Source organism: Nannospalax galili, unplaced genomic scaffold (genome assembly GCF_000622305.1).
Source record: "Nannospalax galili isolate Female #2095 unplaced genomic scaffold, S.galili_v1.0 scaffold288, whole genome shotgun sequence".
NCBI classification, from domain to species: domain Eukaryota; kingdom Metazoa; phylum Chordata; class Mammalia; order Rodentia; family Spalacidae; genus Nannospalax; species Nannospalax galili.
This window is the reverse complement of record NW_008357996.1, coordinates 24,764-35,977: the sequence shown is the minus strand read 5'-3', so window position 1 is coordinate 35,977 and position 11,214 is coordinate 24,764. Positions and strand designations below refer to the sequence as shown.

Sequence of the window (11,214 nt, the reverse complement as noted above, 5' to 3'; positions counted from 1 at the left end):
GACCATACTTAAAATTTGCTTTGATTAACTGATAAATGGTGTCTACATCTCAAACTTTAAATAGTGTTATGTTAGGATTCTTCTGCAGATAGAAACTTCTTCAATATATACATTTATTTTGCCAATGGGAAGAATTTTTGTGGCAGATTCACAGCATTAAGGGAACTTATCCTGAGAGTTAGTTTCTCCTTTAACAAAGCTACCCCTGTAGTAAGTGTGGCTGACTGTGCTAATTTGTTACCTTGCTCTGTACAGAGAGCAGCTTCGGAATTCTCACTGCCCGCTGTGCAGTTTGATAGGTTGTAGGGAACCCACAAGGGGCAGTGTTTTCTGATTCTCCTAGGAGTAAACTTCTTTTGAGATATTGATGAATTCTGGGGACCCATTGAAATACCTCTGTTCTCTCTCTCTCTCTCTCTCTCTCTCTCTCTCTCTCTCTCTCTCCTCTCTCTCTCTTTCTTTTCCTCCCCTCCCTGGTTTTAAAGGGGAGCTAGCCTGGATAAAAAGTGAGGTCCAGAGTGTTGGTGATTCTGGAATGAGGACAGTTCATGTGATGCTGATGTCTTCATTCTGTTGGATAGGAGCTGGGGGCTCTTCATGACACCTCCCCTTTCCCCTTCTGATTTCTGAGTGCATTTTCTTTCCTCATTAATGTTAGTTTTGTTCTTCTTCTTCTTTTTTTTTTTTTTTTCTTTAGAGCAGTAATTCTCAAAAAGTAAGAGCCATTTTCATGGTATTAAAGCATTTAAGTTTTCCCTGAGCTGGTTTTTGTGTGCTGGTCCAGAAGCAATGGCTTGTCCCCTTGCTGCTGCTTTAGCCTGGTGCAAAGCAGCCCCACTGCTCCAGTGGTCATTGTGGTCCTTGTTGTGCCCTCATTAAAAAAGCAAAAGAAAGCAAGATGGGCTGGCATTGCTTAAATTTTTTAATGATGACACAGGATTTTAATTTTAATAATAAAATAAAATATTTTTAAAATTTAATAAATTCAACTCTTATTAGAGACCCAGTCAAGATCTCTAATAGTATGTGTCATAAAAGAAAGTATTCATAAAGCATTTGTGTATGCTGAAGTGGATTGACTGTCTTGATGAAGATTACTTGTGCAGATGTGTAAATTGTGAGCTGAATTAGTTGCTTTTTTATGGAAAAAGGTCATTTTTACATGAAAGAATGATTGACAGATCGTGATTCAAGTTTTGACATGTAGATACTCTTGAGCAAAACAAAGTAAAAGTAACCAGCAGATTTGAATGATAAAGCTTTGTGCTTTTTAAAGAGACATTAGAATGTTGAGGAACCTCTAGGGTCTGAAGAGGAGATAGCTCAGACCTGGGTTTAGTTTGCTTCCCAGCACATGGTGGCTAATAGCCCTCAGTTCCAGGGGATCCGTCACCTTCTTCTGGCCTCTGTGGGCATTGCACAATGCATTTAATGCACACAGGCAAAACACTCATAAAAATAAAATAAAATATAAAATAAAATAAATAAAAATAAAATAAACCTCTATTTACCATGTTGGGCTGGACAGTGAGTTTCCTGGGACTTACAGACTTTCCTGATAAGATTGGTGGTAATATAAACAAATGGAACTCTTGATGTTAGATAATGAAATGACTTAACATTTGGAAGGTTTCCCTAATTAATTGAAGCAATCTTTCCATATTATCGGTAAGTAAGAAATCATGCATATGTGAAAGCCCATTTGATATGCAAGGTGAACCAATTGTTTTTATTTTGCTCACTATCTCATTAGTAACACTTCAGATTCCATGATGCAACTACCTTTTAGAAACCACTTACTGAACTTGAGCAAGAACCCACAATTACACGAAAAGGCCATGAGAACATGCTTCCTTTTCCAGTTACATATCTGCTTTGAAATCTTATTTTCATCATGTACTTCAGTCAGAACAGCGTACCTCAACAGACTGAAGGCAGAAACAGATACATGAATGCAGCTCTCTCTACAAAGCCAGACATTACAGGAGTTTGTAATCATACGATTCTTCTCACTACAGCTTTTTATTTATGATATATATCCTTTTCATTCATAACTATATGCAATCAAGTAATGGTTAATGGTGAATTATTTTAAATGAGTTAAGATTTTTTTTTTTTTTGACATAGGGTATGCCTGTAGTCTCAACTGTCTTGGAACTCTTTAAACCAGACTGACCTTGATCTCACACAGATCCACCTGCTTCTGCCTCCTCGGATGCTTGGATTAATGGCATGCGTCATCATGTTTGACCCAAGAAAAATATTTTTATAATTTTATTTATGGAATGATAAATAATAATTATAACAGATGTAAAATCTTTTTAGTATTCTCAAGTTTTAAATGTGGGTTAAGGAGTCCGGAGACCAAAGCTTTGAGAACTTCTTTGCTGTGATTAAGAATCATAAATATATTCTTTTTTAGATGAATTAGGAACTTTCTTTAGTAACCTTGTAGCACTATATTTGATTTGAAACCATTTAGGGATGACTGATGTTGTGCCCCTAACGTTGAGATTAAAGGTAGACTGTGGGGCTACACAACTATGAAGCTGGAATCCATGCCTGACTCCAACTAAGTGGAAGGAGTTTCATAGCAAGGCTAGCTTGCTTTCTTCTTTGCAAATGGTGTTTGAGAACTCAGCCCTTTTCTGTATGTTTGGTGTACGAATGGAATGAATTGAAGCTGTCACTGTGATAAGAAACAATTGTATCTGTGCCATCCAGATTCTGTTATCTACTTCCTGAATGTTTTCTTATTTTTAAAAATTTAAAATTTATTTTTATTTTGTATGTATGCATCCTATGCCTGCATATAAGTGTACCTGTTTGTGTAGTGCCTGTGGAGGACAGAAGAGGGTGTTGGATCTCCTGGAACTGGGATTATAGATAGCTGTTAGCTGCCATGTGGTTGCTGGGATTTCTGGCATGTCTTCTGCAGGAACAGCCAGTGCTTTTAACTGCTGAGCCATCTCTGCTGCCCTCTCAACATTTTCCTTTTGAAACATAGTGTTTATTCTTGCAATCAGAGTTTGCTTCTTAATTTTGTAGGACAATTTATAAATATCAACAAAGGAGAAATTTCAAATATATTTTCAAATATATTCACATCTATACATTTATAATAATAAATGTTCAAATGTGGATTTTTGGATTCATTTGAATAGACAAATGTGTACTTTTTGCTTAGATGCAAATCCTGGTCCTAAGGAAGCCTCCTGCTGGTTGGGAACCTGCTGCCCAGTGGCAAGAAAATGGCAAACATTTAAAAAAATGGCAAACACTTGATGTTTTTTAGAATTCTGTGTAAGGTACAGGCCCTCAGATGATTAGAGGAGCCGTGTAAAGCTTCACACAGGCATTGGTTGTGCTAGACAGAGATAGTGAAGCCTCCTTGAATTTACCTAGTTGATAGAATGATGTATATGGGGGCATTAGGTATTAGAGTTATGCCTGTTTTGGAAATTACAAATGACACTTCTGTAGCTTCCCATGCAAGGGTGAGTGACAGGAGGCAGAGAAGGAAGGGAGGTGGACCAGGTCTGTATTGTGCAAACACATTTGATTCTGTTTGGCAGGCTGCAGAGAGCTTTTCGATGATTTTGAACAGGGGATTAACAGGCTTGGCTATTATTTTGGAAGAGTTAGTGCAAAAGGCCCTTTAGCAGGAGGTGAGGATGGAGGGCAGAGTCAGGAGATCATGTAGGGACAGTCTTAGAAGTTCAGGAGTTCAGGTAATGCCCAACTTCCAGTTGAACAGAGTATGGTGTTGACTAACATGAAAATGCTAAGTAAAAAAAGATGAGGTCTTAAAGGAATTACTCAACTAACTTTGAATGTATTGTTCAATAGACATTTTATGCTCTTATACTTTATGAGCTATAACATATATCATTAAGCAATTTTGTTGTGGGTGTATCATCCAGAGAGGCCATCAGCACCCTGCCCATTCATTCTATTTGTTAGTCCTGTGTCCCTGCCACACATTGATCAAAAACCTTTCCCAGAAGGTTTTAGATTGTCATTATTACATTTCCAATATTTTGGTAACATTGAGATGAAAGTAAAACTTTTTATTGTGAGGTTATAAATATTAAAAAGGCATTCAGAATTGATATTTCACCCATTATTTGCATAATTTTACCTGCCAAGTTAATTCATGCAAGAATGTTACTCTAGACTAAAGAAAGCTTGTCAGTTTGTGTCTGTGTTGAAGTAACAGGTCAGTAATAAGGTAAGGTGAGTTGTACTAAGGTTTACTATGAGGAAGAAGTCTCTTATTTTCTTTTCTGTCCTCTTGTCTGCTAACTTGAATTTTATCCTTTTCTCACTAAAATGCTTCCACTGAGAAGGACGTAAGCGTAAAAAGCACAAAAAACATTTTAAGAAACGTTTTAAAGGTCTTGATCGCTCCAAAGGTAGGTAAAAGTAGTTTTTCTGCCATGTGCTGTTTATACACATTGCCACTTCATTTCTGTCTTGGAAGGTAAAACAAATGTTAGATTACAGTTTAACTTCAAAAATAAGCTTTAACTTGGAACCACATATTAAAATCTAAAATGAATCTAAACGGGTTGTGATTTCTGTTGGGTAATACCATAGTTCGCCTTTGGTCATCGGTTGCGAAGTATGTGAGACTTGCACCTCTTGAGCTTGTATTTTTCTATTTTTTATAGATAAGCCCAAAGAAGCAAAAAAGGATACATTTTTGGAAAAATTGGCAACCCAAGTGATAAAAAATGTACAAGTGAAAATCACAGACATTCACATTAAATACGAAGATGATGTAAGTAATTTCAGTTTTCCAAGTTGGTCGTTAAATGTGTGTTAGACTGTGATAATTGGGCGCACACACGCATAAACAGAGCATGAACCACTGAATGGATTGTTCTCTGTTGTTTATATAGATGTTGCTTTATATTGACAACAAAATTAGCTCTGAAAGGTGATAAAATAACTATTGGTGACAGTAGTCAGCAGAAAGGAGCCTCTAGTCAGTGGAGTTCCGTTCTTTCAGCAGTCCGTGGAGTTGGAGTCAACCGCCTACGGGTATTCACACTGGCTTTAGCAACCAGTCTTCACCTAGGTTACTTGGATTCTCTTTTGTTTTTAACCTGCTTTAAGGCTGACTGGATTAAAAGCTTACTGATACACAGGGATCTTATCTTCCTTTCCTAGGTCCTCTGTTAGTGATATTCAGTAAGACACATTTATTGTTTTAGAGAAAACACTCTAGTGCTCACTTTGTCTTTTGGCTTTCTGAAGTTATTAAGGTGAATTGTATTAACAATTGTGTTGCAAAACATAACTCAAATGCTCTTGTTTATAGTAAATTCAGGAAAACAAACTACTCAACACATGGAAGTGAAAGAGTTTTTGTTAAACTTTAAGGTGAAATGGGAATGTTTCTACACTGTGTCAGTGTAAATTGTAACTATTTTGGAAAGCTGGGTTGTTTTCCCCCAGAAATTAGAAATAAGAGTGCCATAAGATCTAGAAACTGATTTATTGATATGTAGCCAAATAAATTGAATAAAGTATTTTTAAGAGGAACCTGCAGCTACTGTTTATAGTAGCCTAGATATGGAAATGGCCGAAATGCTTGTGGACAGATGAAAGGACAACAGAAATGTTAGACATTCACACAGTAAACTACTGCTTGACTTTAAAACAGAGACAGTTCTGTCATTTACAGCATCGTGAATGGAACTGGTGATCACTTTTAAGTGAAACAAGCCAGTCACACATAGAAAAGTACTGCACGGTCTCACTTATATGTGGTGTCTATAAGAGTCAAACGCAGAGAGTAGAATAATGTTTATTAGAAAGTGGGGACTGGAAGCCAGGATTTGTTAATAGATAAAGTTTCACGCAAAAGGAGTAAGTTCTGTGTTGTGTTGCACAGCAGTGTCACTGTAAGTGACAGTAATGTTTATTTCAGAATTGCTGGAAGAGATTTTTAATGTTCTCACCGCAAGGGAGTGATAAATGTGAGGTGATGTACATGTTGATTATCCAGGTTCAATCCTTCCATGGTGAAAAAAATATAAATAAACGTCACATTATGCTCCTTAAATATGTATAATTATTGTCAATTAAAAATCAACAAGAATACTCTAATGATATGTACTGAAAGATAACTTCAGTTGAACATAAACTGAGCTTTTTACTGTTGAAAATAAAGTTAGAAAGGCGTACTGCTTCTCTCTTTGTAACAAGTATATGGAGATTAAAATGGAGTTAAAAATACAAAGGGGATTTATATCATGTCTCTTTCAGTATAGTACCTTAATTATTGTGTCTAGGAGTATATGAGAAATACAGAATATAAGAAATGCTCATAGGATGATTGTAGTCACTTGTAGGCAGTATGTTAGCAATTGTGGAGATACATCATTCTGAACTAGTTCTAAGTTATTTTGAAGTAGTTATCAAAAGGTGAGTAACTCTCTCTCACGCACACATGAATACACAAGCATACTCATACAACACACACACGTGCACATATACACGAACTCACACATGCATTCCCACACATGCACTCACACACACTCATACATTCTTATGCACTCAACACATTCTTATACACTCATACATTCACACACATATATTCACAGTTCAACGACAGTGCACATTGTGGCACAGATTAAGCACCATGTATAAATATCATGTATCAAATGTTAGAAACAGAGAAGTGCTTTATCATTGGTGGATTCTGGGTAGATAGACTAGAGAAATTAAATATTAAGACTTCAGAGCTGGGTAGTGTGGCTCATGTCATGTTAATCCCAGCATTAGGGAGGCAAGGGAAGGCAGATCTCTATGAGTTGGAGGCCAGTCTGGTCTGCGTAGTGAGTTCCAGGTATGGTAAGATGGTGCACATCCATGCATAATCTCAGGACTAGGGAGGCTGAGACGGGAGGATTGCAAATTCAAGACCAGCCTGGACTACAGAGTGATCTGCGTCAAGAAAAATAAAACAAAACAAACCTCTCCAAACCTAGAGTTTTTCCAAATCAAGTATCCAAGAAGTTTTTCCAAATCAGGTGTCAAGGAAAGTAAAAGCTTTTACAGTTCACATTTCTGAGAGTAAAAATCTTAAATGTTGGAGCACTTATTTAGTGGTGATGCCATCACCTGTAACACCCTATTTTATTTTCTATGAAGAACATCTTTAATGATACACATGAAAGACTGTTTCTAAGCATCTAAAGAAGAATCTGTTTGGTCCTAGTTACTGAGTTCCTTACTTGTAGCAAGAAAGAGTTCTACTGGGAAAACATGCTACTATCATAGAGATTGTTATGCCTGTATAAGAGCAAGCAGTCAGGCCTTTTTCCTTTCTTTTTACAAATCCAGTTGGGTTGTGTGTCTTCCTTGTAGACACATGTCTTTGTTTTAAAGGGTGGGACATGTGCTCTCTCACCATCTTGTTTTAATATCCCTTTTCTTCTTGGTAGATCACAGATCCGGAGAGGCCTCTTTCATTTGGTGTCACACTGGGAGAATTTAGTTTATTGGTAAGGTTGGCTTATTTATAATTTGTGTGAAGCATGTTAATATTATTCTGGTCATAGCTGAATTGCCTAAAATAAACTATTGCTACAAACAGCTATTTCTCATGAATTCTCTTGCTGCAGATTTTCTATTTATCAGTTTTAGTGATACTGTTACATTTTGTAATTATTTTGATTATTTTTATGTTTACATATAACAAATCTCAAGCAGTTTGGAAGAAATGAAAGTGGTATCTTATATCTGTGGGGAAAAAGATGATTGAGTTTCTGTAGCGTTCTGTACTCATGCTTGGTATAGTTGCATGGGATCTCCAGACAGCTCTGTGTGTGTGTGTGTGTGTGTGTGTGTGTGTGTGTGTGTGTGTATGCATGTATGTATGTATGTATGTGTGTATATGTGCATGTGTGTGAGTCTGTATGTTATATATGTATGTGTGTATATTACACTGGGATATATATTGTTATCCATTTTGACTAGATAATTCCCATAATTAGTTTTTCTCACAACACGGGTGCACTTACCTACATGCAGACAATACACTCATACACATAAAATAAAAATAATAAAATATAAAAAAATTAGTTTTTCTCATACATTTTAAGGGGAGAGAGTTATACATATGCAGATGGGCTTTTTTCTGTTCTAAGTAACTAAGTGCTAGCAAATATGTCTGGGATACATAGAGGTAAAGGCAACTAGTTAAATTAGGTTTCTCTGTGGAAAAAAAAGACATGGTTTGCTTAGATGCTTTTAAAGTTAAGGGAAGTGAAGAAGAAATCATACTGTGGACAGTTATTCTTACGTTTTGCCATAGGGAGAGGCCTCACTCAGGGAAGAGGAAGAGAAGTAGAAAGGTGAAGACCAGCAGAGGAACAGAAAGAAGGGCATGGCTAAGGTGGAAACACAATGATGTGTGTAGTGAAGTAGGCTTGAGGGACAAGGCAGAAACCGTAGAGGCAAGAGACACAAAGAAAGTGCTGCGTTGATCCCCTGCCCGTTTCCAGAACGCATTTAATAAAAAAAGAGAAGTGTACAGTAGGGATTCCTTTTGAGAGACCAGAAGCTGAGTTCTCAAGGGCAGAGAGATGACTGATCCAGAAAACGTAGCCTAATAGTTGTATTCATAAGCAGCATACTATTTAGCTTTGAGCTCCCGACAAAAACAGAGAGTAGAAAATAGCTTTGGGCATAGTGAGAAGAAACAGTGTATAGTTTCCTTAGTGTATGCTGTTGTATGATTCTCTGTGTCTTTGCTGAGAGTTCATGCCGTTATATTTGCCTATATGACTGTTCTTTTTGCCTACCTGGTAGTTCTAGACAGGCTTTAAAACTTCAATGATATGGTGTCCTGCTTTTATTGTTAATTTTTTACTTTTCTCTTAGAATTTACCATTCTCTTCTGTGCCCCACCCCCCACTGTATCTTGTTAAAGATCTGTAGTATGTTATCCTAGTTACTGTGCTGATTTCCTATCTAACTACATTTACCCACTGATTCAGAAGTGCCTACTTTTCAGTTTTTTGTGATGATTAAGAGAGTTAGTCTGTGTAAAGCATGTGGCACGTTGCTTGGTCCAGTTGTTTCCTGCTTCAGCTACTGGGTATCACTGTCGGGTATTCTGCCGCTTTGGTAGCCGTAGCATTCTCTTCTTCCATCTTTCCAGTAACAGCCTAACTTCTGTGTTTAGATCTTCCAGGTCTCATTTTCCCCACGTCTCAGGAATCCATTTCTTCCTTACCTTCCTCTCTTTCTTCTTTCCATTAGTTGCTGCCTTCCCCAGATATTCAACTTTCCTTTCTCTTTTCCTGATCTCTTATAAGCAGTTACGCACATTCTTGGCTCTTTTTCCTCAATGAAATTTAAAAGACTGCTTCTTTGTCCATGCCCTACCTCTCCTTAGACTTAACCTCTGCCCTTTCCCCTTTTTTCCAAAAGGCTTGTTGAGAGCTGCCAGCCTGCACTGCCCTTCTTTCTCCACCTCTGGCTGACTCCCACCCTTTTGCATTCTGACCCTTTTGAACTGATTTAACCAGTTCATCACTGCCCTTGCTGTTAGATGTTAGTTCCTGGCCCTGCCAACCATGCTGTAATTTGGTCATGCTGTGATTTCCTCAGTTTTACTGTCACCTCAGTTTTACTTTTATGGTAACTTTTTTATTTTTAAGAATGTATACTTTCAGGGGCTGGAGAGATAGCTTAGCAGTTAAGAGCACTGGCTGCTCTTGCAGAAGACCTGGGTTCAAATCCCAGCTCCCACATGGAGGCTAGCAACCATCCTTAACTCCAGTTCCAGGGGATCTGATGTGCTTTTTTGACTTCCTGGGCTTTGCATGATACAGGTGTACGTACATCCGTGCAAGGCAATACATTCATACACATAAAAATAAAATAAACTCAAAAAAAAAAGAACGTCTTACCTTCACAGTGTATATGCTGGCCCCCCTTTTCCAGTCATACCTGTTTCCACATTTCCGACCTGTAGTAGCCCAGTGATAGTTTTATGAATGAAGGAATGCAACTGAGTTATATTTTCTTCAAATTTATTTCTTGTTGCTTCTTGATTTTCTTATATAAATATGTAGAAAAGCAGCTAACATTACCCAACATTATCTAGATGACCTTTTAAACTTGTTTTATACATTTATTATGTGTGTGTGTACACACGTATATGCATCCGTATGTGTTTATGTTTTCTGTGGCACTTGTGTGAAGGGGGGAAGACAACTTGTGGGAGTCAGTCCTCTCTTTCTGTCATGTAGGTACTGGGATTGAGCTCAGGTTGATAGGCTCAGTTAAGTGTTGTTACCTGCCAAGCCATCTTGCCAGCCCTATTCCTAAATTTTTTGTTACTGCTACAAATACTAGGTACATTGTTGTATGGCTTTTCAAGAGAAATCCTCCTTTTTCTTTTAGACTACAAATGAACATTGGACTCCGTGCATTTTAAATGAAGCGGAGAAAATCATATACAAGGTATTGCATTATTATTAGAGTAAAAATTATTTTAAACTCCTAGGTGTGGTGCTTAATGTATTTTCTTAAAGAACCTTGGTGGAGCAGAATGTGTCATTGGTATGAGTTTAAAGTCTGATTTGTGTATTTTGAAAGCCAGTTTATTTTGTATGTAAAGTTTTAAAATTTCTTTGTGTAGGGATCAAATTTGCACTCTTGTGGATAGGTGTCTTTAAATTCTGAAAGGCTTTCTATGATATGACAGAGCAACAAAAACCAGCATTCGGGGACTTAAGCACTGTTTGCTTTCACTTTGCCCTGAAACTGTCATCAGTTAGTAATTTTAATGTTTATTCTCCAAAAGCGTTGATAAATACATTGAGGATAGATCAAAACCAACACATCTAAGCTTCAGAAACTTTGAGAAATAGTGGGAGTAAGTACAAGCAATTTGGTTTATAGTACATGAACTCATTCTAAGTAACCGCTTTTAGCATATAAAATTCTGAAATTTACAGGAAGCCTCTTGACCTTCCTATTTATGATAAAACTGCAAGTGTCATGCTGGGTGATAATGTGTAGTAATAATGGACATCTCTTACAATTGCTTTGCAGAAGTTGTAATCTATTTATTTTAACACTAAAAGACATCTAATATGTTTGTGGAATCAGTGTTGTTAGTTTCTAAATTTTGTCCAGTCAGGATTCTAAGTAGTCTACATATGGATCACTCCTGAATTTAAAGAA

The 11,214-nt window shown here is 37.1% G+C and overlaps 1 protein-coding gene across 1 annotated transcript in view; it reads left to right on the top strand.

Annotated features, from left to right (window-relative positions):
- Vps13c (vacuolar protein sorting 13 homolog C) overlaps nt 1-11,214 on the top strand; it is a gene marked incomplete at its 3' end in the record, with an annotated part of 83,725 nt that overhangs the window by 47,755 nt on the left and 24,756 nt on the right. Inside the window, exons 7-10 of the mRNA XM_008856026.3 lie at nt 4,350-4,415; nt 4,674-4,783; nt 7,458-7,517; nt 10,429-10,488. Of these exons, the coding sequence (XP_008854248.2) occupies nt 4,350-4,415; nt 4,674-4,783; nt 7,458-7,517; nt 10,429-10,488 (296 nt within the window). The remainder of the gene's footprint in view (nt 1-4,349; nt 4,416-4,673; nt 4,784-7,457; nt 7,518-10,428; nt 10,489-11,214) is intronic.